This window comes from Dromaius novaehollandiae, chromosome 35, assembly GCF_036370855.1.
Source record: "Dromaius novaehollandiae isolate bDroNov1 chromosome 35, bDroNov1.hap1, whole genome shotgun sequence".
Taxonomy (NCBI): Eukaryota; Metazoa; Chordata; class Aves; order Casuariiformes; family Dromaiidae; genus Dromaius; species Dromaius novaehollandiae.
This window is the reverse complement of record NC_088134.1, coordinates 839,116-860,833: the sequence shown is the minus strand read 5'-3', so window position 1 is coordinate 860,833 and position 21,718 is coordinate 839,116. Positions and strand designations below refer to the sequence as shown.

Sequence of the window (21,718 nt, the reverse complement as noted above, 5' to 3'; positions counted from 1 at the left end):
CGCCTGCCCCTCTGCGCATACGCCCCCCGCTTCCGCCTCCTCCCTGCTCCGCGCTCCGGCGCCCCCTGCGGGGCCGGGGGAGGCAGCGCGCCCGTAGCACCGCGGGTTCGGGTCCCGCCGCCGGCCGGACCGAGGAGCCGCGGGTTCGGGTCCCGCCCGGGGCAGGAATAAGGCGGCGCCACCGGGGACTGAAAGCTTTAATGGGGGGTGGGGGGCGCCGCGGGCGAGGGTACGGGCACGGCAGCCACCATGACCGGGCAGCACCGGCCACGGCATAGGCTGCGGGGAGCCGTGCCGGGGAGAGCAGAGCCCGAGGAGGCGCCGCCGCGGCCCTGGAGCCGGGCGCGCGGCCAGGGGTGCTGCCGCCACGGCAGGGCCCGGGGGCGTCAGTCCGGGCAGCCAGCACGTCCCTGCCCCGCTCCTTGGGTGTGAGTCCGAGCCCTGGGGCCGCCGCAAGGCTCTGAGCCCCAACAGTCAGAGCGGGGCCGAGTCTGTCGCGGGGCTGGGGAGGGGGCTCAGGCCAGAAACACGACGAAGATGATGAAGAAGACGATGAGGATGAGGAAGATCTTGACCATCAGCCAGCGGTTGGAGGTGACGGACTGGAAGTACTTGAGGATCTCCCCGTGGGCGGCCTCCACGTTCAGCTGCGCGTCCTCCACGCTGGCGTCGATCCTGCGGGCAGAGGCGGGCGCTGAGGGGGGCGGGGCCGGGGGCGGCCGGGGCCGGGGCTGGGGCCGGGGCGGGGACGCTACCTCTGGATGGTCTCCTCCTGCTCCTTCACCATGTGTGCCAGCTGCTGGAAGATGGAGCCCAGCTCCACGATGGTGGACTCGATGTTCTGCATGGTGTCAGCCCGGCTCTGGATGTACGAATCCTGCGGGGCGAGAGAGGGCCGGCGTCTCCGAGCCGCCACGCGGTGCCGCCCCGTCCCGCCGGACGCCCGCTCCCCTCCCCACCTGCTCGTTGATCAGCTGCAGCTGCTGGCTCGTCCGCGCGTCCATGTCGATGGCGACGTCCCCGGCGCGCGGCGCCTCGTCCTGCAGCACCGCGGAGCCGCCTGCGACAGAGCGGGGCCTGAGCGCGGGGCTGAGACCCCCCCGGCCGCCCCCGGGACCGAGACCGCCGCCCCCGGGACCCCACCGCCCCATGGGCACTCACCCAGGTTGCCGGCGGCGAGGGGCAGGGCGGAGACGGGGGCGCGGGAGAAGTGTTCTCGGCGGCTGCGCTGCTGCTTCAGGTTCTGGGGGAGGCAACGGTGGGGTCAGGGCGGGCAGGGCGGCGGCGCGGGGCGGGGGCAGGCGCTTACCTCCGTCCTCACTTCCAGCACGGACTTGAAGTCGTTGGACATGGAGGCCAGCTTGGACTGGGGGCGGGAAGCGGGCGGTGAGCGTCGGCGGGGACGGAGCGGCGTCCCCGTCCCCCCCGCGGCCGCCCCGTCCCCCCCGCGGCCGCCCCGTCCCCGTCCCACCTGCAGCGACACCACCACGGTGTTGGAGTGGGTCTGGACGTGCCGCCCGCTCTGGCTGCCCTTGGCCCGCACCACGTCCTGCAGCTGGGCGATCTGCTTGTTGAGGCTGTTGATGTCCTGGGGGGGGGTGGGAGGCGTCAGCCAGGCCCCGACGCACCCCCCCGTGTCCCCCGTCCCCCCCAGCCCCCTCCCGTGCCCTCCCGGCCCCACGGCACCTGCTTGATGATGTAGGTCAGCTCCTCGATCTCCACTGCCTTGTCGTCGAAGAGCGACTTCCGCTTGGCCACTGCGAGCGAGCGGCAGCCGGAGGGGGCAGAGAAGGGGGGAGACGGGGGGTGAGGGTCCTCGCCGCCCCCCCGCCCGGCCCCCGCCCGGCCCCGCGCCCCCCCCGCCGCCACACTCACGGATCGTCAGCTTCTCCAGCTTGGCGAAGGTGTTGCTGAGGTCCTTCCCGATGCGCCTGGGGCGGGAGAGGGGCCCGTGAGCGCCGGGGAGGGCCGCGCCCCCCCAAATGCCGCCCCCCCCCGCGAACCCCCCCCCACTCACTTGGCCATGATGGCGAACTCGCTCCGCTGCCGCGCGGCGCTCAGGGCCGGTCTGCTCGGCTGCAGCCCGTTCTGGGGTGGGGTGGAGGGGACGCACAGTGGGGGTGAGACCGGGGCATCCCCCGCGTTCCCCCCCGCGTCCCCCCCCCCCGTGACTCACCTGCCGGCCCTGCAGCGACTTGCAGGCGGAGAGGAACTCCTGGGTGCGGTCGCGGCAGGACATGTTGGCGGCGGCCGGGGGGGCAGCGGCGGCAGCGGGGGGGGGGCTGGCGGGGGGCAGCACCTGCGTCTGGGGGGGGCCCCGGTAGACGCCCTGCTCCGCGTTCCTAGAGCCGTGGCGGCGCCGCGCGTGCATCGGGGCTCATCACCTGCGCCGGCAGGGCGTCAGCGGCGGCACGCGCCGACCCCGACCCCGGGGGCCCAGGCGTCCGGGGCCTCCGTGTGTGCTCGGTGGGGACCCAGGCGTCCGGGGCCTCTGCGCACCCCCACGGGGATCCAGGCGTCCGGGGCCTCCCCGTGCCCCCGGGGGGACCCAGGTGTCCGAGAAACCGGTTTCCCCACGCAGCAGGGACCCAGGCGTCCGGGCCCCCCCACTCACCGGGGACCCAGGCGTCCCGGCATCCTAACCCCCCCCACCAGGGACCCAGGCGTCCGGAAGCCACCGCGCCCCCCAAACCGCCATTACCCCCCGGGGGCCCAGGCGTCCGGGACCCCCCACCCCCTAGTGACCTCCGGGGACCCAGGAGTCCGGCGCCCCCTTTCCCACCGCCCCCGCGGGGCCCGGGGGCCGCCGATCCCCCCCCTCCAGCACACCCGGGGGTCCGGGGCCGCCGATCCCCCCCTCCTTCCGGGACACCCGGGGCCGCCGATCCCCCCCCCCTTCCGGGACACCCGGGCGTCCGGGCACTCCGGTCCCCCGCGGGGCACGCGGCGGCTCGGGGCCCCGTCGGGCGGGGCGGGGGGGCCTGCGCGGCGCCCCCGCCCCACCCCGGAAGTGCTCGCGGCCCCGCCCCGCCCCCGCCGCGCTCACCGGGCCGCGGCTCGGGCGCGCGGCGCTGCTGCCCGGGACCCACCGGCCGGGCCCGACGTCACTGCCACGTCTCCCCCCGCCCCGCGCGCCGCGCCGCGTCACGCGCCCCGCGCCGCGTCACCGGCCGCGCCTTAAAGGGGCAACGGCGCCCGGCCGGCTCCCCCTGGCGGCGCCGCGGTGGGGCCCCCCCCGCCCCCCCCGGCGACGGGACAAGGGGCGACACTCGCGCTCGGGTCACAGAGTCCTTTATGGGGCCGCGGCCGGGGGGGCCCCGCCGCCGGCGCCCCCCCGCCGCCCTCACAGCCCCGAGCTCTTCCGCTTGGTGGGCCGGCGGCCGGGGGGGGCCGGGGGCGGCACCGGCTCCATGGCGGCCCAGAGCGCGTCGGCGTCGTCCTCCTCCTTGTCCCCGTCCTTGTCCTTGTCCCCGTCCGCCGCGGGGGACGGCGCCTCCGGGGCCTGTGGAAGCAGGGTGACGGGGGGCAGCTCCACGGCCTCACGTGTCCAACGAGGCCCCCAACGTCCCCCGATGTCCCCCAGCGCATCCTGACGTGTCCCCTTGTGTCCCCAACACGTCCCCCAACACATCCTAGTGTGTCCCCCAGCACGTCCTGATGTGTCCCCCGTGTCCCAGTGTCCCCCCAGTCCATCCTCCGTGTCCCCGGTGCATCCCTGTGTCCCCCCGTGTCCCCTGCCACGTCCCCCAACTTGCCCTCAATGTACCCAGCTTGTCCTCCAACATGTCCACCATGTCCAGTGTGTCCCCCACACACCCCCCAGCACGTCCCCGTCCCCCCATGTCCAGCGTGTCCCCCCATGTCCAGCGTGTCCCCCCACGGCCCCCCAGCGTTTCCCCCCGTCCGGCGCTCACCTCCCAGTCCTGGCGGCTGCTCAGCAGCAGGCAGTTGAGCCGGGACTTCAGGTAGACCTGGGGGGGCCGGGGGGGATGCAGGCTCAGGGCCGGGGACACGGCCGGGGGGTGACGCAGCCAGAGGGGGATGTGGCCAGGGGGGTCCGTGGCCGGGGGGACTCGGCGGGGGTCCCGCCTCACCTTGTGCTGCGGCCGCTTGTCTCCCAGCCCGTGGACGCGGAGGAAGCGATCGAGGCCACAGGAGGCCACGAGGGGCCGGTGGGGGTGGCACTGGAGCCCCCGCACGCCGCCCGCGACGCCCTTCAGGCACCGCAGCAGCCGCCCTGGCGGGGGCAGGGGGCAGCTGGGGGGGGGCTGTGGGAGGGGGGCACCTGGGCCCCGTCCCTGTCCCCCCCCGGCGGCCCCTCACCTTGGCGCAGGTCGATCACAGCCAGGTCCCCGCGGGCGCTGCCCACCACCACTGAGCTGCAGGCAGAGGCGTCAGGGCGGGCCCAGGTGTCCGGGTGCCCCCCTCCCCCCGCCAGCCCCTAACTCCCCCCCAGGCCGGACTCACTTGGCCCCCGGTGCGAGGGAGAGCGTGGTCAGCGGGTGCTCACCGAAGGTCGTCTCCAGCACTGGCCGCCGCTGCGGGGAGCTGGGGTCGTAGAGGCGCACCTGGGGAGCCAGCGGGGTCAGGGGGGGCTGAGACCCGCCCCCGCCCCAAACTGCCCCCCAAAGCGCCCCGAAGCCCCCCAGAGTGTCCCCGAAAGCGCCGGACCTGGTGGTGCCCAGTGCACGTCACGATCTTGTCAGAGCCGGGCAGGAACTGGAGGTCGCGGTCCCAGATGGGGACGTGGAGGTTGAGCCAGTCGTTCCTCACCTGTGGGGGGGGGGGAAGGGGGACATGCAGGGACGCTCACAGGGACATGGTGGACACAGGGGTCACTTGCAGGGACACCGGGGGCAGGGGGACGTGGGGAAACACAGGGACACGGGGGGACACAGGGGATGCTGGCAGGGACACGTGGGGACGCTGGCAGGGATGCAGGGGAAACTCGTGGGGGGATGTGACACCGGCACGGGGACGTGACACGGGTGCGGGGACACTCACGTTCTTGGCGCGGAAGAGGGGCTCCTGGGGCCGCTGCAGGTCCCACACCTTGAGGCCGTTGTCCCGGCCGCCGGTGGCGACACGCTGGGGCCGTGCTGGGTCCTGGCGCATGCGGCAGAGCCCGGCGCCCGCCTGCAGCTCCAGCTGCGCCCGCGCGGGGACAGACGGACGGACGGACGTCACCGGGCGGCGGGGACGGCCTGAGCCACCATCCCCGCCATCCCCGCGCCGCCCCGGCCGCCACACTCACGTTCTCAGCGTCATCCTCGCGCCACACCTTGAGCAGCCCCGACTCCACGCAGGTGATGAGGGCGCTGCCGGGACGGGAGAGACGCCGCCGTCGGGGACGGGGGGTGCGGGGGGGTGCCGGCCCCGGCCCCTCCCGTCCCTGGCTCCTACCTGCCGTGAACCGCCAGGCCGCAGAAGGGGCCCTGGCCGCCGGGGCAGAGCCGCGTTGCCGTGAACTTCCCTTTCTCGGTGCTGAAGAGCTTCACGGCCCGGTCCAGGCAGCCCACCAGCACCTGGGGGGGCAGCGGGGTCAGGGCCCAGGCGCCCCCCTCCCCGCGGGCCCAGGCGTCCGGCCCCCCCATCCCTCACCTCGGACTCGGCGACGTCCCCCCAGCACAGCGTGCAGACGCCCTGGGCCCGGCTCAGCGACCCGGCGCTCGTGTAATTCGTGGCCTGTTTCCGCTGCAGGTTCACGCCTGGGGGGGGAGAGTCGCGGAGTAGGGGGGGGCAGGATGGGGGGGTCTCGCACCCCCTCTCCGACCCACACACAGGATCGGATCCGGCCCGCGTTTGGGGAACAAGAGATGGGGAACCCCCCGGGACAGGGGACCTCCCGGGACAGGGGATCCCCCAGGACAGGGGACCTCCCGGGACAGCGACCCACCGCGGCCGCGGCAGCCGCCGCTGCCCGCCCCAGCCTGAGCCCCCCTCGTGCTGGTGCCCCCCCGGGGCTCCCCCATCGCGTCCCCCCCTCTTCCCCCCCCCCAGTCACCGGCTCTCTCCCCCGTTCCTACCTTTGAGGGCGCCGGTTTCGGCCCCGACCCACACGTGGCTCCAGCGCGCGGGGGATGCCATCTTGCCCGGTCCGTCCCTCCCCGCGCTCCGGCTCGCCCCGCCGCCGCGGTTCCGGCGCCCGGCCGGACCACTAAGAGCGACGGACCGTCCGGAAGCGCCTGGGCGGGGGGGGGGGGTACGTCAGGGAACACGCTCCGCGGCGCCGCGCAGCAACGTTCCGGGGCTCAAACGGCCCCACCCCTTTTCCCAGCGGTTCCTCCCCGTCCCCGGCTCCGCCTCAGGGGCGGCGCCCCCGGCTCACGCTGAGGGAGCCTCCGCCAGGCCCTCCCCATCCCCCGGACACAGCAGCCGGAGCTGTTACCCTGCCAGGATCCCACCCTCACCCCCCCGGCAGGGCCTCAGCCCCCGAGGTGCTATAAGCTGCCCCCCCCCCCCCCCCAGCAGTGAGTCAGAGGAGACAGAGGTGTTGCAGAAAGTGCTTTTATTCACACAAAAAGGGAGGGCACACGCAGGCAGCAGCTCTTCTCCAGCAGCACACAGCAGCCATCCTGGGAAGGGCGAAGGACAGCAGGGCCCAGCGGGCTCCAGGGACTCCCAGGCAGCGCAGCGACAACTCCCGCGGACTCAGCCCTGCAGGCAGGACAAGGCAGCCGTTACCCCCTGTGGAAGAAACCCCCCGCCACAGAAGCCCCCCGCCACCAGCCTCAGGGGGAACCACTCAGTCACGGGCATCAGACTGGGGCGGTATCGTCTCATCCTCGGCCAGGGCAGCAGCAGGACCCAGCCCCATCCCGCGCCCGCACTCACCAGCTGCTGCCGCCCACTGCCTCCAGCCACCTGTGGAGAGAGCAGGAGCTCAGAGCCGCCCAGCCCCGCCGCTCCCCCCGCGCTCCCCCCAGAAAAGCAGTTTTTCAGCTGTTCAGATGTTTTCACACAGGTCAAAGTGAGCTAGTTTGCCTCATCACTAAAACTGCAGGAACCAGCTTGAGCCAGGGAGTCGCCCACAGCGCTCCCCCCGCACCCCCTTCCCTCAGCACTGCCAGCACCCGCAGCGCCTACCTCAGTCAGACGCCATTCGCTCGGGCTGCTCAGAGCTTTGCCGGGTGCCCCCGGCCCCCAGCCTTCATCCTGCAGGGAGAGAACAGCAGGGATGGAGTCACCCCGACCGTGGATGCGCCCCAAGAGCGGCAGCAGCTAAAGCGAAGCCTGTTCCCCAGCGGGGCGTCAGAGTCCGAGTCCTCAACACCAGCCTTCAGCCGAACGAGATTCCAGAGTTGACTCATCACAGGCCCCGGACCCCCACGGCACAGCGACCATCCAGCCCCACCGCTGCGCACGGGCTGGGGAGACTCACCCATGCGGCAGGACTCGGGCAGGCGGCAGGCCAAGCGCAGCTTCAGGCTCCTAGAAGGAAGAGTGCGCGTTACCGTCCGCAGTGCCCCGGCTCCTGAGGGGCCACTCGGAGCCAGAAACAGGCCGGCGCCCGCCCCGCGCCCGCGTCCCCTCAGACGGTTCCCGCAGAACCAGCCGTCCTCCTCTCCGGCTGCCGGCACCAGTGGGTTCAACCTTTGCAGGTTCTGGCGCCAAACAGGCAGTAAGACGCGTGAGGTTTTCCTCATCAGGACGCAGGCTGGGACATTTTATGAAATTAAAGGAACACTAGTTTGGGAAACTCACCATTTCCTAGCGCCGTCAGCAACGGGGCTGCGAAGGGAAGGAAGAGGTCAGCGAGGGCAGCAACTGAGTGCAGCTGCAGGGCTGGGCCACCGCGGTCCGATCAGGGCTTTGGTAACTCAGACCTGCCATTAGACTCGCGTCGTCCAGCTCGCGGTGTCATCCCTTCGGACCGCTCCACACCCGCCCGCCGCCCCCTCCACCCCCCGTGGCAGCTCCCTTACCTGGGGCAGCGCCGCCTGCTCCGGAGGCATCAACCTGAGGAGAGAGCCAGTGAGACGGGCCTGAGAGCAGGACGCACCCAGGCTGAGCGCCTGCCACCACCAAAGCTCTGAAACGCTCTTTGAGCACTCTAAAATATTCTTTAAATAGCTTTCCTCAGAGCTCTGGTTTCAGGAAGACATAATGAGGTCACATGGGACAACGAGGACCAGCGGGGACCCCAGGACTGAGCACAGACCAGCCCTTCCCCTCTACCCACCTGCAGACAGAGATGCCCAGGCCGCTCCCCGAGACCTGCAGCGCAGCGCTGAAAGAGACAGTGGGTGTTATTTGCGATCCTCCGCCCCAAGCCCTACATGACCCGCTCCCTAGACCACCTCTGCTCCATGGTTCTCAGGAGAAAAGCTGGCATCACAGACGCTCAGCCATATGCTTGTCTGTTTTCATTCGTCACTGAACAGCAAGGGAGCAGCCGTGACCTGAAAGCCTGCAGCAAGGCCGTGCTCCTCCACTGCCAAGCCAGCGGGCAGCTTTCAAGAGCATCACTACGAGACCACCCCAGCCACCTTCCCCACGAGGACGTGGGCTTGTGCAAGCTCTCCTCCCACAAGATCCTCAAGCTCTCCTCCAGCCCAAGCTTGCTCCGCCTCCTCTACCTGCAGATAAGGCTGCAACAACAGTGCTTGCTCCTACTTGGAGAAAAATCCTATTGCCCCACCCTCAAAGGCTGCATCTGTTTTGTCATGACATGGAAGAAAAGCTTAGGTGCTCACCTGCAAAGGAACCATGGAGGCGCATGGCTGACTGCTTCCACACCTGGAAAGACAGAGTCAGGCGCTCAGCTGTACTTGGTGCTTCACATGAGCAACATACTCAACACCCCAGCCCGAGGTTGCACCCTACACACATGCTCTTTGCCTGAGGGCACAGCTTGGACCTGGGCCTGGAACTCAGTGCCACTCAGAATCTCACACAGGCTTTCTCCACTCAACCATCAGAAAGAGAGAGTTCAGTGGTTTCATCTTTGCAGCACTTCAGCCTCTGCCCTAGCAGCATGACAGCTATCCCACCCATGCTGGGAACACAAGGACTCCACAGCCACAGAGAGCACCAACGGCATGTTTAGTTCACAACTCTACCACCAGGAGAAACTGCACCCAGGCTCTCTAAAGCAGAGAAACAACTCACCTCCGGCAGAGCTTCCCCTCAGAGGTCCGAAAACCTGCAGAGCAGAGAAAGACGACGTTAGAGACACAGAATAAATACACACAGCACCCCTTCTGCAAGCCATGGGTAAGAACAACAGCCCATCCCCAACAAGGGAACAAGGCTGGGGCAGGCCTGCTCTTCTCAGAGACGCTAAGGAGCTTCACACAGCAGTCAGTTCAGGTCTGTGAGCAGACTCATCACAGAACAGCCCCCCACACCACAGCCCTGCACTCCCCCCCCAGAGCGGGGGCCGTGGGCCCCTGCCCCGCGGGGCTGCACAACGCAAAGGCACGTGGCCCCACAAGGGCCGCTCCCCCCCCAACAGCCAAAAGGTACCTCCTTAACGGAAAGCGCAGCACGAGGCACACACTGGGGCACAAAATGGCCGCCGCGAGCCCCGGCTGCTGCCCCCGCCGCCACGAGACCCGGAGCGCGCCAAGACCACGCCAGGAAAGAAAGGAACGGCCGTCCGGAACGGGGGAGTCCGCGCAGAGCGACGGCCGACCAGCCCAGGCGCCGAGCGACGCCCAGACGGACTCACCCCGCTCCCACAGCGGTGACGAGGAAATGGCCGAAGAGGCCCCGCCCGCGCCCTTAAATAGGTCGCGGCCCGGGGCATGCTGGGAGACAGGGGAGCGCGTGCGCCCTGCGGGCCTTCCCCTGTGCGCATGCGCCGTCCTGGGGACGACCGCTAGGGAGCAGCGAGCGAAGGGGCGGTAACGGCGACGCGCAGGCGCAGTGCGGCGCGAGGCACCGCCCCCTCCCCCGCCGCGACCGTTGGGAAATTGGCGGGAAGAGCGGTCGCGTAGACGCGAGGCTTTCCCCCCCTCCCCCCCCCCGGCTGGCGACCGTTGGGAAGTCACCCGTTTTCTGCCGGGATCAGGGAAATCTCTCAGTCCGTCCCGCGTAGCTGCCCCAAGACTCCCGCGTTTCCCTCAGTTACGCGGTGTTTTCAGCCTATCTGGTCATTCCGCGGTGTAAAAACGGCAGTTAGAAGCCGAAAAGGAGCGAACGTAAAACTGGACAAAGCCGCCGAGCTGGGAGGGGGCGGAGCGACGACCGCAAGGGGCGGGACCGCCGAGGAGAGCCCCTCTCTGGGGCGGAGCCATGCAAATCTACACAGCCGAAGGGGCTGCCGGGAGGCCCCACCGGGCCCGCAGCGGCGCCGCGCCGGCCGGTACCGGGCGCGGCCGCGGGTGGCTCGGGTCGGGGCGCGCGGGGCTCGGCGCCGGGGCGGCGGGCGGTGTCGGCGGGAGGCGGTGTCGGGTGCGCGTGGGTTGGGAGTGCCGGGCGCGCGGTGCGGGGCGCGCGGCGGGGTGGGTGGGGCATCGCTTCTCGGCCTTTTGGCTAAGATCAAGTGTAGTATCTGTTCTTATCAGTTTAATATCTGATACGTCCTCGATGAGAGGACTTTATATTAAACGGATTTTTGGTCGCGGGAGTTGGACCCGGAGCTTGCTCCCTCCGCTCCGCGCATCGTCCCGGTATTGCAGTGCCTCCGGGAACGGTGCCCCTCCCAGCCGGGAGGATCCTGCTGCTGGTCAAAGACAGAGCTGGGGCCCTGGGGGCCTTTAGTGGCGCGGTGCTGGGCGCCTGCGGAGGAGCTGGCGGGCAGTTGGGTAGAGCTGCTGGAGAGTCCTTGGAGGACTTTGGACGATGAGGAAGGAGGCAGAAGGGTGTCTGCGCAAGGCGAAAATGGGGACGTAAGAAGCAGAGAAAACCAAAGTCAGCGTCCCACTCATGCAGCCCGTGTGCCGCGTGTCCCTGTAGCTTCACCCAACTGCAGGCTAGAGCTAGACGCGTGGCCAGCGGTCATCAGCGAATCGCAAGTGCGAAGGCTGCGCCTGAAGAATCTACAGGGGTAGAAGTGTACGTGTGGGGCCTCGATAAAGGGTCTCCTGACTCGCCCGCATCGGGAGTCCGTGCCTTAACTCTCCGCCAGGCGCCTCCTGCCCCGTGTCGCTGGGGCGGCAGCGCCGGCTCTGCCGTGTCCCTCCCTCCCTCCCCGCTGGCGCCGGGCGGATGCAGCCTGCGCCCGGGTTCGGTGCGGCCGAGCCGGGGCCGGCAGCAAATCGGGGGCGGGTCGTATGCAAATCGAGGTCGGGGCGCCAATCGGGACGGCCCACAGCGAGGGCCTGGGGCGGGGCGAACGTAGAACGCTGGGCGGGGATATGCAGATGAGGGCGGGGCATGGGAAACACCGCCGGGAGCGGGACGGGCGGGGCGGGGCGTCTGCGAACCGAGGGGCGGGGCGTATGCAAATAGCAGCGGCGCGGCAGGGACAGGGGGCGGGGCGTGGGCAGCGGGGAGGGCGGGGCATGCAGATTAGCCACCTACACAGCCGAAGGGGCTGCCGGGAGGCCCCACCGGGCCCGCAGCGGCGCCGCGCCGGCCGGTACCGGGCGCGGCCGCGGGTGGCTCGGGTCGGGGCGCGCGGGGCTCGGCGCCGGGGCGGCGGGCGGTGTCGGCGGGAGGCGGTGTCGGGTGCGCGTGGGTTGGGAGTGCCGGGCGCGCGGTGCGGGGCGCGCGGCGGGGTGGGTGGGGCATCGCTTCTCGGCCTTTTGGCTAAGATCAAGTGTAGTATCTGTTCTTATCAGTTTAATATCTGATACGTCCTCGATGAGAGGACTTTATATTAAACGGATTTTTGGTCGCGGGAGTTGGACCCGGAGCTTGCTCCCTCCGCTCCGCGCATCGTCCCGGTATTGCAGTGCCTCCGGGAACGGTGCCCCTCCCAGCCGGGAGGATCCTGCTGCTGGTCAAAGACAGAGCTGGGGCCCTGGGGGCCTTTAGTAGCGCGGTGCTGGGCGCCTGCGGAGGAGCTGGCGGGCAGTTGGGTAGAGCTGCTGGAGAGTCCTTGGAGGACTTTGGACGATGAGGAAGGAGGCAGAAGGGTGTCTGCGCAAGGCGAAAATGGGGACGTAAGAAGCAGAGAAAACCAAAGTCAGCGTCCCACTCATGCAGCCCGTGTGCCGCGTGTCCCTGTAGCTTCACCCAACTGCAGGCTAGAGCTAGACGCGTGGCCAGCGGTCATCAGCGAATCGCAAGTGCGAAGGCTGCGCCTGAAGAATCTACAGGGGTAGAAGTGTACGTGTGGGGCCTCGATAAAGGGTCTCCTGACTCGCCCGCATCGGGAGTCCGTGCCTTAACTCTCCGCCAGGCGCCTCCTGCCCCGTGTCGCTGGGGCGGCAGCGCCGGCTCTGCCGTGTCCCTCCCTCCCTCCCCGCTGGCGCCGGGCGGATGCAGCCTGCGCCCGGGTTCGGTGCGGCCGAGCCGGGGCCGGCAGCAAATCGGGGGCGGGTCGTATGCAAATCGAGGTCGGGGCGCCAATCGGGACGGCCCACAGCGAGGGCCTGGGGCGGGGCGAACGTAGAACGCTGGGCGGGGATATGCAGATGAGGGCGGGGCATGGGAAACACCGCCGGGAGCGGGACGGGCGGGGCGGGGCGTCTGCGAAGCGAGGGGCGGGGCGTATGCAAATAGCAGCGGCGCGGCAGGGACAGGGGGCGGGGCGTGGGCAGCGGGGAGGGCGGGGCATGCAGATTAGCCACCTACACAGCCGAAGGGGCTGCCGGGAGGCCCCACCGGGCCCGCAGCGGCGCCGCGCCGGCCGGTACCGGGCGCGGCCGCGGGTGGCTCGGGTCGGGGCGCGCGGGGCTCGGCGCCGGGGCGGCGGGCGGTGTCGGCGGGAGGCGGTGTCGGGTGCGCGTGGGTTGGGAGTGCCGGGCGCGCGGTGCGGGGCGCGCGGCGGGGTGGGTGGGGCATCGCTTCTCGGCCTTTTGGCTAAGATCAAGTGTAGTATCTGTTCTTATCAGTTTAATATCTGATACGTCCTCGATGAGAGGACTTTATATTAAACGGATTTTTGGTCGCGGGAGTTGGACCCGGAGCTTGCTCCCTCCGCTCCGCGCATCGTCCCGGTATTGCAGTGCCTCCGGGAACGGTGCCCCTCCCAGCCGGGAGGATCCTGCTGCTGGTCAAAGACAGAGCTGGGGGCCTTTAGTGGGGCTGCGCTCGGTGCCCTCTGCCCCGTCCCGTCCCCTCCGCCCCTGCTGCCCGGCGCGGCCCGGTCCCTCTCGCTCCCTCCCTCGGCCTCGGCCCCGGCCTCAGCTCGCTGCTGCGGCCGCGCGGCTCAGCCCGGACGCGGCGGCACCGACGAAGGGGGCGACGGGGCAAGACGCAGGCGGCTCCTTGTCTTTAATAACGAAGCTCAGTCCAAATAGACTGAGGCTACCGGCCCCGCGGAGAGGCAGCGCCAGGCGCCCGTTCAGCGCGGGGAAGCAGGCGGCGCGGTGCCGGTACCGGTACCGGCAGGTGACAGAGGCAGAGCGGGGGGAGAGCAACCGAGAGCGAGCGCCAGAGACGGGGTCCCATCCTCGGCGGTTCTACCCCGCCGCTGGCGGCCCCGGCTCCCCGGCCCGCACGTCCTCGCCGCCGGCCCCGCCGTCACGGCCTCGCCGGGCGTCCCCCGAAGATGGCCTCCGTCTCGGCGCTCCACTCGGGGTCCCCGCGCCGCAGCAGCGCGAACGGGGCCTCCCGCCGCCGCCGCAGCGCCAGCAGCGCCAGCAGCCCGCCCCACGCGGCCACGCTCACCCAGGCCGCCGCCTGCGGGGGGCGGGGGGGGCGTGAGCCGGCGGCCCCCCGGGAGCCGGAGCACGGCCCCCCCCCCCGGCCCGCCGCCGCTCACCTGGGCGCTGTAGAGGTTGCTGTAGAAGCGGCCGGCGTCGCGGGACGGCCACGGCCTCCGCTGCGCCTCCCGGCAGCTGCGGGCGAGAGCGGCGCGGCGTGAGCCCCGGGCGCGGGGGGGACCACGGCCGGAGCGGCACCTCCGCCGGGAGCTCTACCTGCTCAGGCCGGCGGCCCGCACCGCCGAGGCGCACAGCGCATCCATCCCGGCGCGCAGCACGCCGGCGGCGACGAGCAGGAGGAAGAGGATGGCGGCGGTGACGGCCAGGGCGACGCCGAGCCCGGCGCGGCCCCTGCGAGCGGAGGGGAGGGCCGGGTGAGCGGGGCCGCCGTGCCAGGGAGCCCGGTGCCGCCCCCGCCCCGCGGCCGCTCACCCCCGGCCCTCGTCCAGGCAGCAGCGGTAGATGCCGTGGAGCAGCGCCGCGAAGCAGTAGAGAGCCGCCAGGACGGAGACGCCCGAGACGAAGTAGCAGAGGGACGCGGGGCCGGAGGACTCCAGCGCCAGCGCGGTGCCGTTCCGCGCCGCGGCCCCGTAGAGGACGCAGCGGCCGCCGAAGGCGCCCTGGGGGGCACAAGCGGTGGCGGCGAGGCCGGGCCCCACGGAGCCGCCTGCTCCCCGCGCGGGGCAGGAGCTGCGGAGCCCAGCGCTGCGGGGAGGCGGAGCGCGCCGGGACGGGCAGGAAGCCCCAAACCGCCGGAGCTCTCCTGCTTTTCCTGCTTTTTCGGCCCGACCCCGCGCTCCCGTGACGCCGCCGGGGCCGGGAGGAAGGGGCTCCGCCGCCCCGGGGCTGCCACCGCTGCCCCCCCCCCCCCCCCCGGCCGGGGCCCTGCTCCCCGCAGCGGAGCCGGTCCCGGCCCCGGTGCCGCCCCGGGAGCCCCGAGCGGGGCCGGAGCTGCCGGCGCCCCTCGCTGCCCCCCCGGCGCCGTGTACCTGCGTGACGGTCAGGGCCGCCGCGCTGATGATCCCGCAGAGGAAGGCGGTGCCGTGCAGGGCCAGCTCGGACAGCTGCAGCGCCGACACCGCCATCTTCCCGCCCGCCCCGCGCCCCACCCCGCCCCGCCGGCCGGGCCCCCTCCAGCACCGCCCCCCCCCCCCCCCGGGCTCCCAGCCGCTGGGCAGCACCGTGCACGCTCCCCCCCGACCGCGGCCCACGCCCGGCCTCGCCCCCTGCCCCGGCTCCCCCCGGCACGCGCCCGGCCCCACGGATGCCCCCTGCTCGGCCCCTTCCCCACCACGACCCCCCCCTCAAGCCACCGTCTCGGCCGTGCCGCAGCGCCGTTTTTATTAACGCCGGGTCCGTGGGGCAGCGGGGCCCGTCCGCCCGCGCGGCCCCGGCTCAGAGCAGCAGGGCCAGCGAGTACTCGGAGCGGGGCCAGCGCCGCAGCGGCCGGGCCGTGCGGCCGATCATGGGCAGCTTCTGGGCGTAGCGGGAGACGTGGCCGGGCCCGTGGTGCTGGGGGAAGCTGGTCTGGAAGAGGCGGCCCTGGCAGCGGCGGCCCGCCTGGCGCCCGGCGATGACGAAGCTGAAGCGGGGGGCGCCGCGGGGGGCGAAGCGGCACTTCTGGAAGACGTCGCGGGCGCCGGGCCGGTGGCCGGGCTGCCGGGGGGTGCCGCGGGCGCGGGCCAGTCCGGCGGGGCGGTGCAGGGCCGGGCGCCCGCCCGGCGGCTCGGCCCGGGGGCTCTCCTCCTCCCGCGGGCTCACCGTGCCGCTGGCCGTCAGCTGCGGCATCTTGCGGGCGGCGGCGGCGTCGCCCGGCGCCCCGAAGGCCGGCGGCTCCCTCCGGGCGCCCTCGGGGCTGCCGGGGCCGGGGGGCGGCGGGGCGGCGGGCCGGGGCCCCGCGCCGGTGCCGAAGCGCGGCGCCAGGCTGTCGCCGAAGAAGTCGTAGAGCTCGCGGTACATGTCGCGCAGGGGCACGGCCGGGGCCGCCCCGGGGCTGCTGCCCGCCTCCACCGGGGCGCCGGGCGCCGGGCCGCACCGCGGGGAGCCCTCCCGCCGCGGCCCCCCCGCCGCCGCCGCTGCCGGCTGCGCCTTCATCTTGAGCAGCCGCTCCACCGCCACCTGCGCGGGATGGGACGGGACGGGACGGGGCTGGGTGGCACCGGGCCACGCGCCCCCCCCCGCGCCCCCCCGGCCCCCGCTCACCAGGATGGCGCCGTAGACCTTGTGCCCGTCGGCCTTCACCTGGGCGTTGGACACGGAGTAGTCGTCCAGCACGGCCTGCAGCCCGGCCCAGTACGTGGAGAGCTGGGGGTAGAGGACCCGCTCCACGGCCTGCGGGGAGACGAGGCGCCCGCACCCGCCGCCCCGCCACCGCGGCCCCCGCCCCGCCACCGCGCGCCCCGTTACCTTCCAGCCCAGCGCGTGCAGCCCCACCACCGCCCCGTAGTGGGAGCAGAGCGGGCGCACGGGGTCGGCCAGCACCTTCTGCAGCGACAGCAGGATCTGCTGGTAGAGGCCGCTCACCAGGTCGCCGTGGGTCCTGGGGGCGGCAGGGCGAGCGCTGCAGGCCTCCGCGCCGCGCCGGCACCCCGCGCCGGGGCCGCCGGCCGCCCCGCGCCCTCACCAGAAGATGCGGCTCAGCAGCATGGCGGCGGCGTCGCGCAGCGTCCAGTGGTCGTTGAGAGGGTTGATGGAGGCGGCCAGGGGCTCCAGGACGCAGTAGGTGACGCTGGCGACGAGGCTGCGCACGTAGGAGCCCAGGCACAGGTAGGGGTTCTGCACCAGGCTGCGGGCGATGTGCAGCAGCCGGTGCAGCTGCTCCAGGTCGTGGCTCACCGACTTCACCTGCCGCGGCGGAGGGAGGACGTGGGCCGGGCCCCGGCACCCCGGCGCCCCACGCGCGCCCCGCCGGTGCCCCGCGCTCACCCCGCTGACCACGTAGACGAAGTACGGCAGCAGCGCGGCGATCTTGGAGTTGCTCTGCAGGTCCTGGAGGGCCACCTGCGGCACCAAGCAGCGGCGGGGTCCGCGGGAGCCTCGCCGGGGGGGCCGCGCGGCGGGGGGGGGGGGGGGGCGGCGGCCGAGGCCCTGGGGCCGCCCTGCCCGCACCCACCTTCATCAGCTGGGGGTCGTCCCCCAGCACCGCCCGCGTCACGTGCTGGTAGTACTTGAGCAGGTCGTCCGTCAGCGTGGACACGGCGCTGGGCACTGCCGGGACAGCGGGGTCACAGCGCCCGCGGGGAGGCACGGACACGGGCACGGACACGGCCGCCCCCCCGGCCCGCGGCCTTACCGGCCCCCTGCGGCTCCAGGCTGCCCTTCCCATCCAGGTAGGAGACGTGCACTGCGGGCAGCGAGCGGCGCTGAGCCCCGGCCCGGAGCCGCCCCGGCGCCACGACGGCGGGCACGGCGCGGCCGGGCGCCCACCTCGCACGGCGGTCTCGGCGCAGCCCTTGGGGATGTTGGTGGCCAGCGCCAGCTCCACCAGGTTCACCTCGCGGTCCTCCGGGAAGTACAGCTCGCCCTCCTTGAGCGCCCGGAAGGGCAGCGCGTCCTGCGCCCCGTAGCCACACACCGCCTGCGCGGACGGCGCCCTGACCCCCGCGCCCACCCCCACGCGAGTCCCCGGCCCCACACGTGTCCCCAGCCCCACGCAAGACCCCGGCCCCACGCATGTGTCCCCAAGTCCATGCGTGTCCCCGGCCCCACGCAAGACCCCAGCCCCACACCCAGCCCCACACGTGTCCCCAGCCCCATGCATGTGTCCCCAGCCCCACACAAGCCCCCAGCCCCACAGCTGGCCCCAGTCCCCTGCATGTCCCCAACCCCCCATGTGTCCCTCATCCCCCGCGAGCCCTTAGCCCACCCGTGTGTCCCCGGCCCCCCTTGAGCCCCCGGCCCCACACCCAGCCCCAGCCCCACATGTGTCCCCAGCCCCACACTCAGCCCCAGTCCCCTGCATGTCCCCAACCCCCCATGTGTCCCTCATCCCCCGCGAGCCCTTAGCCCACCCGTGTGTCCCCGGCCCCCCTTGAGCCCCCGGCCCCAAACCCAGCCCCAGCCCCACATGTGTCCCCAGCCCCACACTCAGCCCCAGTCCCCTGCATGTCCCCAGCCCCCCATGTGTCCCTGGTCCCCCGCGAACCCTTGCCCCCCCGCGTGTCCTTGACCCACACCCAGCCCCGGCCCCACATGTGTCCCCAGCCCCCGCGATCCCCCGGCCCCCCGGGCCCCGGCCGCGTCCCCGCTCACCTCGACGTTGCTCCAGCGCAGCGCCCGGTTGAAGTCCTCCGCCGTCAGCCGCCGCCGCCGCGTGTGCTTGAGGAACTGCGAGCTGTTCTGCGGGCGGCGGCGCTCGGCTCGGCTCGGCTCGGCTCGGACACCGGCAGCCGCCGCCACACCGGGGCAGCGGGGAGGGGGCCGGGCACCGGCGGGCCCTACCTGCGTGGCCTCCCGCAGGCGGTAGCAGACGTCCTCGGCCAGCAGCGCCGCCACCTCGTCCGAGAGCTCCAGCCCGGCGCTCTCCGCCATCAGCCGCACCGACTCCCGCGGCAGCTCCACGAACCGCCGCTCCTCCCGCTCCGACATGGCGGCGCGCGGCCCCGGCGGCGCGGCCCCGCCCCGGGGCGGAGCCATGCGAATCACAGGCCGCGGGGGCTGCCGGGAGGAGCCGCTGACCGCCCCGCCCCGGGGCGGAGCCATGCGAATCACAGGCCGCGGGGGCTGCCGGGAGGAGCCACTGAAAGACCCCGCCCCGGGGCGGAGCCATGCGAATCACAGGCCGCGGGGGCTGCCGGGAGGAGCCGCTGAAAGACCCCGCCCCGGGGCGGAGCCATGCGAATCACAGGCCGCGGGGGCTGCCGGGAGGAGCCGCTGAAAGACCCCGCCCCGGGGCGGAGCCATGCGAATCACAGGCCGCGGGGGCTGCCGGGAGGAGCCGCTGAAAGACCCCGCCCCGGGGCGGAGCCATGCAAATCACAGGCCGCGGGGGCTGTCGGGAGGAGCCGATGAAAGACCCCGCCCCGGGGCGGAGCCATGCAAATCACAGGCCGCGGGGGCTGCCGGGAGGCGCCGCTGACCGCCCCGCCCCGGGGCGGAGCCATGCAAATCTACACAGCCGAAGGGGCTGCCGGGAGGCCCCACCGGGCCCGCAGCGGCGCCGCGCCGGCCGGTACCGGGCGCGGCCGCGGGTGGCTCGGGTCGGGGCGCGCGGGGCTCGGCGCCGGGGCGGCGGGCGGTGTCGGCGGGAGGCGGTGTCGGGTGCGCGTGGGTTGGGAGTGCCGGGCGCGCGGTGCGGGGCGCGCGGCGGGGTGGGTGGGGCATCGCTTCTCGGCCTTTTGGCTAAGATCAAGTGTAGTATCTGTTCTTATCAGTTTAATATCTGATACGTCCTCGATGAGAGGACTTTATATTAAACGGATTTTTGGTCGCGGGAGTTGGACCCGGAGCTTGCTCCCTCCGCTCCGCGCATCGTCCCGGTATTGCAGTGCCTCCGGGAACGGTGCCCCTCCCAGCCGGGAGGATCCTGCTGCTGGTCAAAGACAGAGCTGGGGCCCTGGGGGCCTTTAGTGGGGCGGTGCTGGGCGCCTGCGGAGGAGCTGGCGGGCAGTTGGGTAGAGCTGCTGGAGAGTCCTTGGAGGACTTTGGACGATGAGGAAGGAGGCAGAAGGGTGTCTGCGCAAGGCGAAAATGGGGACGTAAGAAGCAGAGAAAACCAAAGTCAGCGTCCCACTCATGCAGCCCGTGTGCCGCGTGTCCCTGTAGCTTCACCCAACTGCAGGCTAGAGCTAGACGCATGGCCAGCGGTCATCAGCGAATCGCAAGTGCGAAGGCTGCGCCTGAAGAATCTGCAGGGGTAGAAGTGTACGTGTGGGGCCTCGATAAAGGGTCTCCTGACTCGCCCGCATCGGGAGTCCGTGCCTTAACTCTCCGCCAGGCGCCTCCTGCCCCGTGTCGCTGGGGCGGCAGCGCCGGCTCTGCCGTGTCCCTCCCTCCCTCCCCGCTGGCGCCGGGCGGATGCAGCCTGCGCCCGGGTTCGGTGCGGCCGAGCCGGGGCCGGCAGCAAATCGGGGGCGGGTCGTATGCAAATCGAGGTCGGGGCGCCAATCGGGACGGCCCACAGCGAGGGCAGGGGGCGGGGCGAATGTAGAACGCTGGGCGGGGATATGCAGATGAGGGCGGGGCATGGGAAACACCGCCGGGAGCGGGACGGGCGGGGCGGGGCGTCTGCGAAGCGAGGGGCGGGGCGTATGCAAATAGCAGCGGCGCGGCAGGGACAGGGGGCGGGGCGTGGGCAGCGGGGAGGGCGGGGCATGCAGATTAGCCACCTACACAGCCGAAGGGGCTGCCGGGAGGCCCCACCGGGCCCGCAGCGGCGCCGCGCCGGCCGGTACCGGGCGCGGCCGCGGGTGGCTCGGGTCGGGGCGCGCGGGGCTCGGCGCCGGGGCGGCGGGCGGTGTCGGCGGGAGGCGGTGTCGGGTGCGCGTGGGTTGGGAGTGCCGGGCGCGCGGTGCGGGGCGCGCGGCGGGGTGGGTGGGGCATCGCTTCTCGGCCTTTTGGCTAAGATCAAGTGTAGTATCTGTTCTTATCAGTTTAATATCTGATACGTCCTCGATGAGAGGACTTTATATTAAACGGATTTTTGGTCGCGGGAGTTGGACCCGGAGCTTGCTCCCTCCGCTCCGCGCATCGTCCCGGTATTGCAGTGCCTCCGGGAACGGTGCCCCTCCCAGCCGGGAGGATCCTGCTGCTGGTCAAAGACAGAGCTGGGGCCCTGGGGGCCTTTAGTGGCGCGGTGCTGGGCGCCTGCGGAGGAGCTGGCGGGCAGTTGGGTAGAGCTGCTGGAGAGTCCTTGGAGGACTTTGGACGATGAGGAAGGAGGCAGAAGGGTGTCTGCGCAAGGCGAAAATGGGGACGTAAGAAGCAGAGAAAACCAAAGTCAGCGTCCCACTCATGCAGCCCGTGTGCCGCGTGTCCCTGTAGCTTCACCCAACTGCAGGCTAGAGCTAGACGCATGGCCAGCGGTCATCAGCGAATCGCAAGTGCGAAGGCTGCGCCTGAAGAATCTACAGGGGTAGAAGTGTACGTGTGGGGCCTCGATAAAGGGTCTCCTGACTCGCCCGCATCGGGAGTCCGTGCCTTAACTCTCCGCCAGGCGCCTCCTGCCCCGTGTCGCTGGGGCGGCAGCGCCGGCTCTGCCGTGTCCCTCCCTCCCTCCCCGCTGGCGCCGGGCGGATGCAGCCTGCGCCCGGGTTCGGTGCGGCCGAGCCGGGGCCGGCAGCAAATCGGGGGCGGGTCGTATGCAAATCGAGGTCGGGGCGCCAATCGGGACGGCCCACAGCGAGGGCAGGGGGCGGGGCGAATGTAGAACGCTGGGCGGGGATATGCAGATGAGGGCGGGGCATGGGAAACACCGCCGGGAGCGGGACGGGCGGGGCGGGGCGTCTGCGAAGCGAGGGGCGGGGCGTATGCAAATAGCAGCGGCGCGGCAGGGACAGGGGGCGGGGCGTGGGCAGCGGGGAGGGCGGGGCATGCAGATTAGCCACCTACACAGCCGAAGGGGCTGCCGGGAGGCTCCACCGGGCCCGCAGCGGCGCCGCGCCGGCCGGTACCGGGCGCGGCCGCGGGTGGCTCGGGTCGGGGCGCGCGGGGCTCGGCGCCGGGGCGGCGGGCGGTGTCGGCGGGAGGCGGTGTCGGGTGCGCGTGGGTTGGGAGTGCCGGGCGCGCGGTGCGGGGCGCGCGGCGGGGTGGGTGGGGCATCGCTTCTCGGCCTTTTGGCTAAGATCAAGTGTAGTATCTGTTCTTATCAGTTTAATATCTGATACGTCCTCGATGAGAGGACTTTATATTAAACGGATTTTTGGTCGCGGGAGTTGGACCCGGAGCTTGCTCCCTCCGCTCCGCGCATCGTCCCGGTATTGCAGTGCCTCCGGGAACGGTGCCCCTCCTAGCCGGGAGGA

General features: G+C 72.1%; 4 protein-coding genes and 12 non-coding genes across 18 annotated transcripts; 6 read left to right on the top strand and 10 right to left on the bottom strand.

Annotated features, from left to right (window-relative positions):
• Positions 1-182: 182 nt before the first annotated feature.
• Positions 183-3,157, bottom strand: STX5 (syntaxin 5). Of its 2 annotated transcripts, none has more exons than XM_064503256.1 (11): positions 3,047-3,157; positions 2,177-2,384; positions 2,018-2,088; positions 1,876-1,931; positions 1,687-1,757; positions 1,472-1,588; positions 1,310-1,366; positions 1,162-1,243; positions 960-1,060; positions 756-877; positions 183-675 (listed from the first exon to the last, which is right to left on the bottom strand). In XM_064503256.1, the coding sequence occupies exons 2-11, from the start codon at positions 2,369-2,371 to the stop codon at positions 516-518; spliced, it is 1,032 nt and encodes a 343-aa protein (XP_064359326.1). In that variant the 5' UTR covers positions 2,372-2,384; positions 3,047-3,157; the 3' UTR covers positions 183-515. The 2 variants fall into 2 exon arrangements, with proteins under 2 accessions (XP_064359326.1, XP_064359327.1); XM_064503257.1 differs by having other exon boundaries at positions 3,090-3,150.
• A 118-nt stretch (positions 3,158-3,275) lies between these two features.
• Positions 3,276-6,162, bottom strand: WDR74 (WD repeat domain 74). Its single transcript, XM_064503268.1, has 11 exons — positions 6,027-6,162; positions 5,602-5,708; positions 5,404-5,525; positions 5,255-5,318; positions 5,005-5,148; positions 4,672-4,773; positions 4,468-4,568; positions 4,324-4,379; positions 4,095-4,237; positions 3,915-3,971; positions 3,276-3,502 (listed from the first exon to the last, which is right to left on the bottom strand). The coding sequence occupies exons 1-11, from the start codon at positions 6,085-6,087 to the stop codon at positions 3,344-3,346; spliced, it is 1,116 nt and encodes a 371-aa protein (XP_064359338.1). The 5' UTR covers positions 6,088-6,162; the 3' UTR covers positions 3,276-3,343.
• Positions 6,163-6,725: 563 nt separating this feature from the next.
• LOC112996204 (small nucleolar RNA SNORD31) lies at positions 6,726-6,793 on the bottom strand. Its single transcript, XR_003262378.1, has one exon. It is a non-coding gene; the product is annotated as a small nucleolar RNA SNORD31 (small nucleolar RNA).
• A 140-nt stretch (positions 6,794-6,933) lies between these two features.
• LOC112996199 (small nucleolar RNA SNORD29) lies at positions 6,934-6,997 on the bottom strand. The gene has a single exon (XR_003262373.1). It is a non-coding gene; the product is annotated as a small nucleolar RNA SNORD29 (small nucleolar RNA).
• A 249-nt stretch (positions 6,998-7,246) lies between these two features.
• On the bottom strand, positions 7,247-7,317 carry LOC112996203 (small nucleolar RNA SNORD30). The gene has a single exon (XR_003262377.1). It is a non-coding gene; the product is annotated as a small nucleolar RNA SNORD30 (small nucleolar RNA).
• A 209-nt stretch (positions 7,318-7,526) lies between these two features.
• On the bottom strand, positions 7,527-7,651 carry LOC112996200 (small nucleolar RNA SNORD22). The gene has a single exon (XR_003262374.1). It is a non-coding gene; the product is annotated as a small nucleolar RNA SNORD22 (small nucleolar RNA).
• A 661-nt stretch (positions 7,652-8,312) lies between these two features.
• Positions 8,313-8,382, bottom strand: LOC112996201 (small nucleolar RNA SNORD27). Its single transcript, XR_003262375.1, has one exon. It is a non-coding gene; the product is annotated as a small nucleolar RNA SNORD27 (small nucleolar RNA).
• Positions 8,383-8,878: 496 nt separating this feature from the next.
• Positions 8,879-8,953, bottom strand: LOC112996202 (small nucleolar RNA SNORD26). The gene has a single exon (XR_003262376.1). It is a non-coding gene; the product is annotated as a small nucleolar RNA SNORD26 (small nucleolar RNA).
• Positions 8,954-10,459: 1,506 nt separating this feature from the next.
• LOC135325321 (U2 spliceosomal RNA) lies at positions 10,460-10,650 on the top strand. Its single transcript, XR_010386398.1, has one exon. It is a non-coding gene; the product is annotated as a U2 spliceosomal RNA (small nuclear RNA).
• A 1,027-nt stretch (positions 10,651-11,677) lies between these two features.
• LOC135325326 (U2 spliceosomal RNA) lies at positions 11,678-11,868 on the top strand. The gene has a single exon (XR_010386403.1). It is a non-coding gene; the product is annotated as a U2 spliceosomal RNA (small nuclear RNA).
• Positions 11,869-12,895: 1,027 nt separating this feature from the next.
• On the top strand, positions 12,896-13,086 carry LOC112992215 (U2 spliceosomal RNA). The gene has a single exon (XR_003261473.2). It is a non-coding gene; the product is annotated as a U2 spliceosomal RNA (small nuclear RNA).
• A 346-nt stretch (positions 13,087-13,432) lies between these two features.
• On the bottom strand, positions 13,433-14,875 carry TMEM179B (transmembrane protein 179B). Its single transcript, XM_064503265.1, has 5 exons — positions 14,750-14,875; positions 14,193-14,380; positions 13,977-14,111; positions 13,820-13,895; positions 13,433-13,737 (listed from the first exon to the last, which is right to left on the bottom strand). Exons 1-5 carry the CDS (start codon positions 14,843-14,845, stop codon positions 13,579-13,581), a joined length of 654 nt encoding a protein of 217 aa, XP_064359335.1. The 5' UTR covers positions 14,846-14,875; the 3' UTR covers positions 13,433-13,578.
• Positions 14,876-15,084: 209 nt separating this feature from the next.
• On the bottom strand, positions 15,085-18,348 carry TAF6L (TATA-box binding protein associated factor 6 like). 2 transcript variants are annotated; one of them, XM_064503237.1, is made up of 10 exons: positions 18,201-18,348; positions 18,012-18,098; positions 17,187-17,286; positions 17,053-17,103; positions 16,873-16,967; positions 16,686-16,760; positions 16,384-16,604; positions 16,167-16,299; positions 15,963-16,091; positions 15,085-15,878 (listed from the first exon to the last, which is right to left on the bottom strand). In XM_064503237.1, the coding sequence occupies exons 1-10, from the start codon at positions 18,345-18,347 to the stop codon at positions 15,156-15,158; spliced, it is 1,761 nt and encodes a 586-aa protein (XP_064359307.1). In that variant the 5' UTR covers position 18,348; the 3' UTR covers positions 15,085-15,155. The 2 variants fall into 2 exon arrangements, with proteins under 2 accessions (XP_064359307.1, XP_064359305.1); XM_064503235.1 differs by having other exon boundaries at positions 17,187-17,337; positions 18,201-18,347.
• A 732-nt stretch (positions 18,349-19,080) lies between these two features.
• LOC135325325 (U2 spliceosomal RNA) lies at positions 19,081-19,271 on the top strand. Its single transcript, XR_010386402.1, has one exon. It is a non-coding gene; the product is annotated as a U2 spliceosomal RNA (small nuclear RNA).
• A 1,027-nt stretch (positions 19,272-20,298) lies between these two features.
• Positions 20,299-20,489, top strand: LOC135325324 (U2 spliceosomal RNA). Its single transcript, XR_010386401.1, has one exon. It is a non-coding gene; the product is annotated as a U2 spliceosomal RNA (small nuclear RNA).
• A 1,027-nt stretch (positions 20,490-21,516) lies between these two features.
• Positions 21,517-21,707, top strand: LOC135325320 (U2 spliceosomal RNA). Its single transcript, XR_010386397.1, has one exon. It is a non-coding gene; the product is annotated as a U2 spliceosomal RNA (small nuclear RNA).
• Positions 21,708-21,718: the final 11 nt, after the last annotated feature.

Bases quoted from the DNA above. Each gene is read 5' to 3' on its own strand.
- STX5 (XM_064503256.1), bottom strand. From the start codon at position 2,371: ATGCACGCGCGGCGCCGCCACGGCTCTAGGAACGCGGAGCAGGGCGTC. The intron at 1,758-1,875 runs GTGAGTGTGGCG...GCTCGCTCGCAG, and splicing joins GCTGGAGAAGCTGACGATCC to TGGCCAAGCGGAAGTCGCTC. The intron at 1,244-1,309 runs GTAAGCGCCTGC...TGCCTCCCCCAG, and splicing joins TGCTGGAAGTGAGGACGGAG to AACCTGAAGCAGCAGCGCAG.
- WDR74 (XM_064503268.1), bottom strand. From the start codon at position 6,087: ATGGCATCCCCCGCGCGCTGGAGCCACGTGTGGGTCGGGGCCGAAACC. The intron at 4,238-4,323 runs GTGAGGGGCCGC...TGCCCCCGCCAG, and splicing joins TGTGATCGACCTGCGCCAAG to GGCGGCTGCTGCGGTGCCTG. The intron at 3,503-3,914 runs GTGAGCGCCGGA...CTGCTTCCACAG, and splicing joins GCAGCCGCCAGGACTGGGAG to GCCCCGGAGGCGCCGTCCCC.
- TMEM179B (XM_064503265.1), bottom strand. From the start codon at position 14,845: ATGGCGGTGTCGGCGCTGCAGCTGTCCGAGCTGGCCCTGCACGGCACC. The intron at 14,112-14,192 runs GTGAGCGGCCGC...CTCCGCTCGCAG, and splicing joins TGCCTGGACGAGGGCCGGGG to GGGCCGCGCCGGGCTCGGCG. The intron at 13,738-13,819 runs GTGAGCGGCGGC...CGCCCCCCGCAG, and splicing joins GCAACCTCTACAGCGCCCAG to GCGGCGGCCTGGGTGAGCGT.
- TAF6L (XM_064503235.1), bottom strand. From the start codon at position 18,347: ATGTCGGAGCGGGAGGAGCGGCGGTTCGTGGAGCTGCCGCGGGAGTCG. The intron at 17,338-18,011 runs GTGAGCGGGGAC...CCGTCCGCGCAG, and splicing joins TGCGCTGGAGCAACGTCGAG to GCGGTGTGTGGCTACGGGGC. The intron at 16,968-17,052 runs GTAAGGCCGCGG...CTGTCCCGGCAG, and splicing joins CCTGGAGCCGCAGGGGGCCG to TGCCCAGCGCCGTGTCCACG.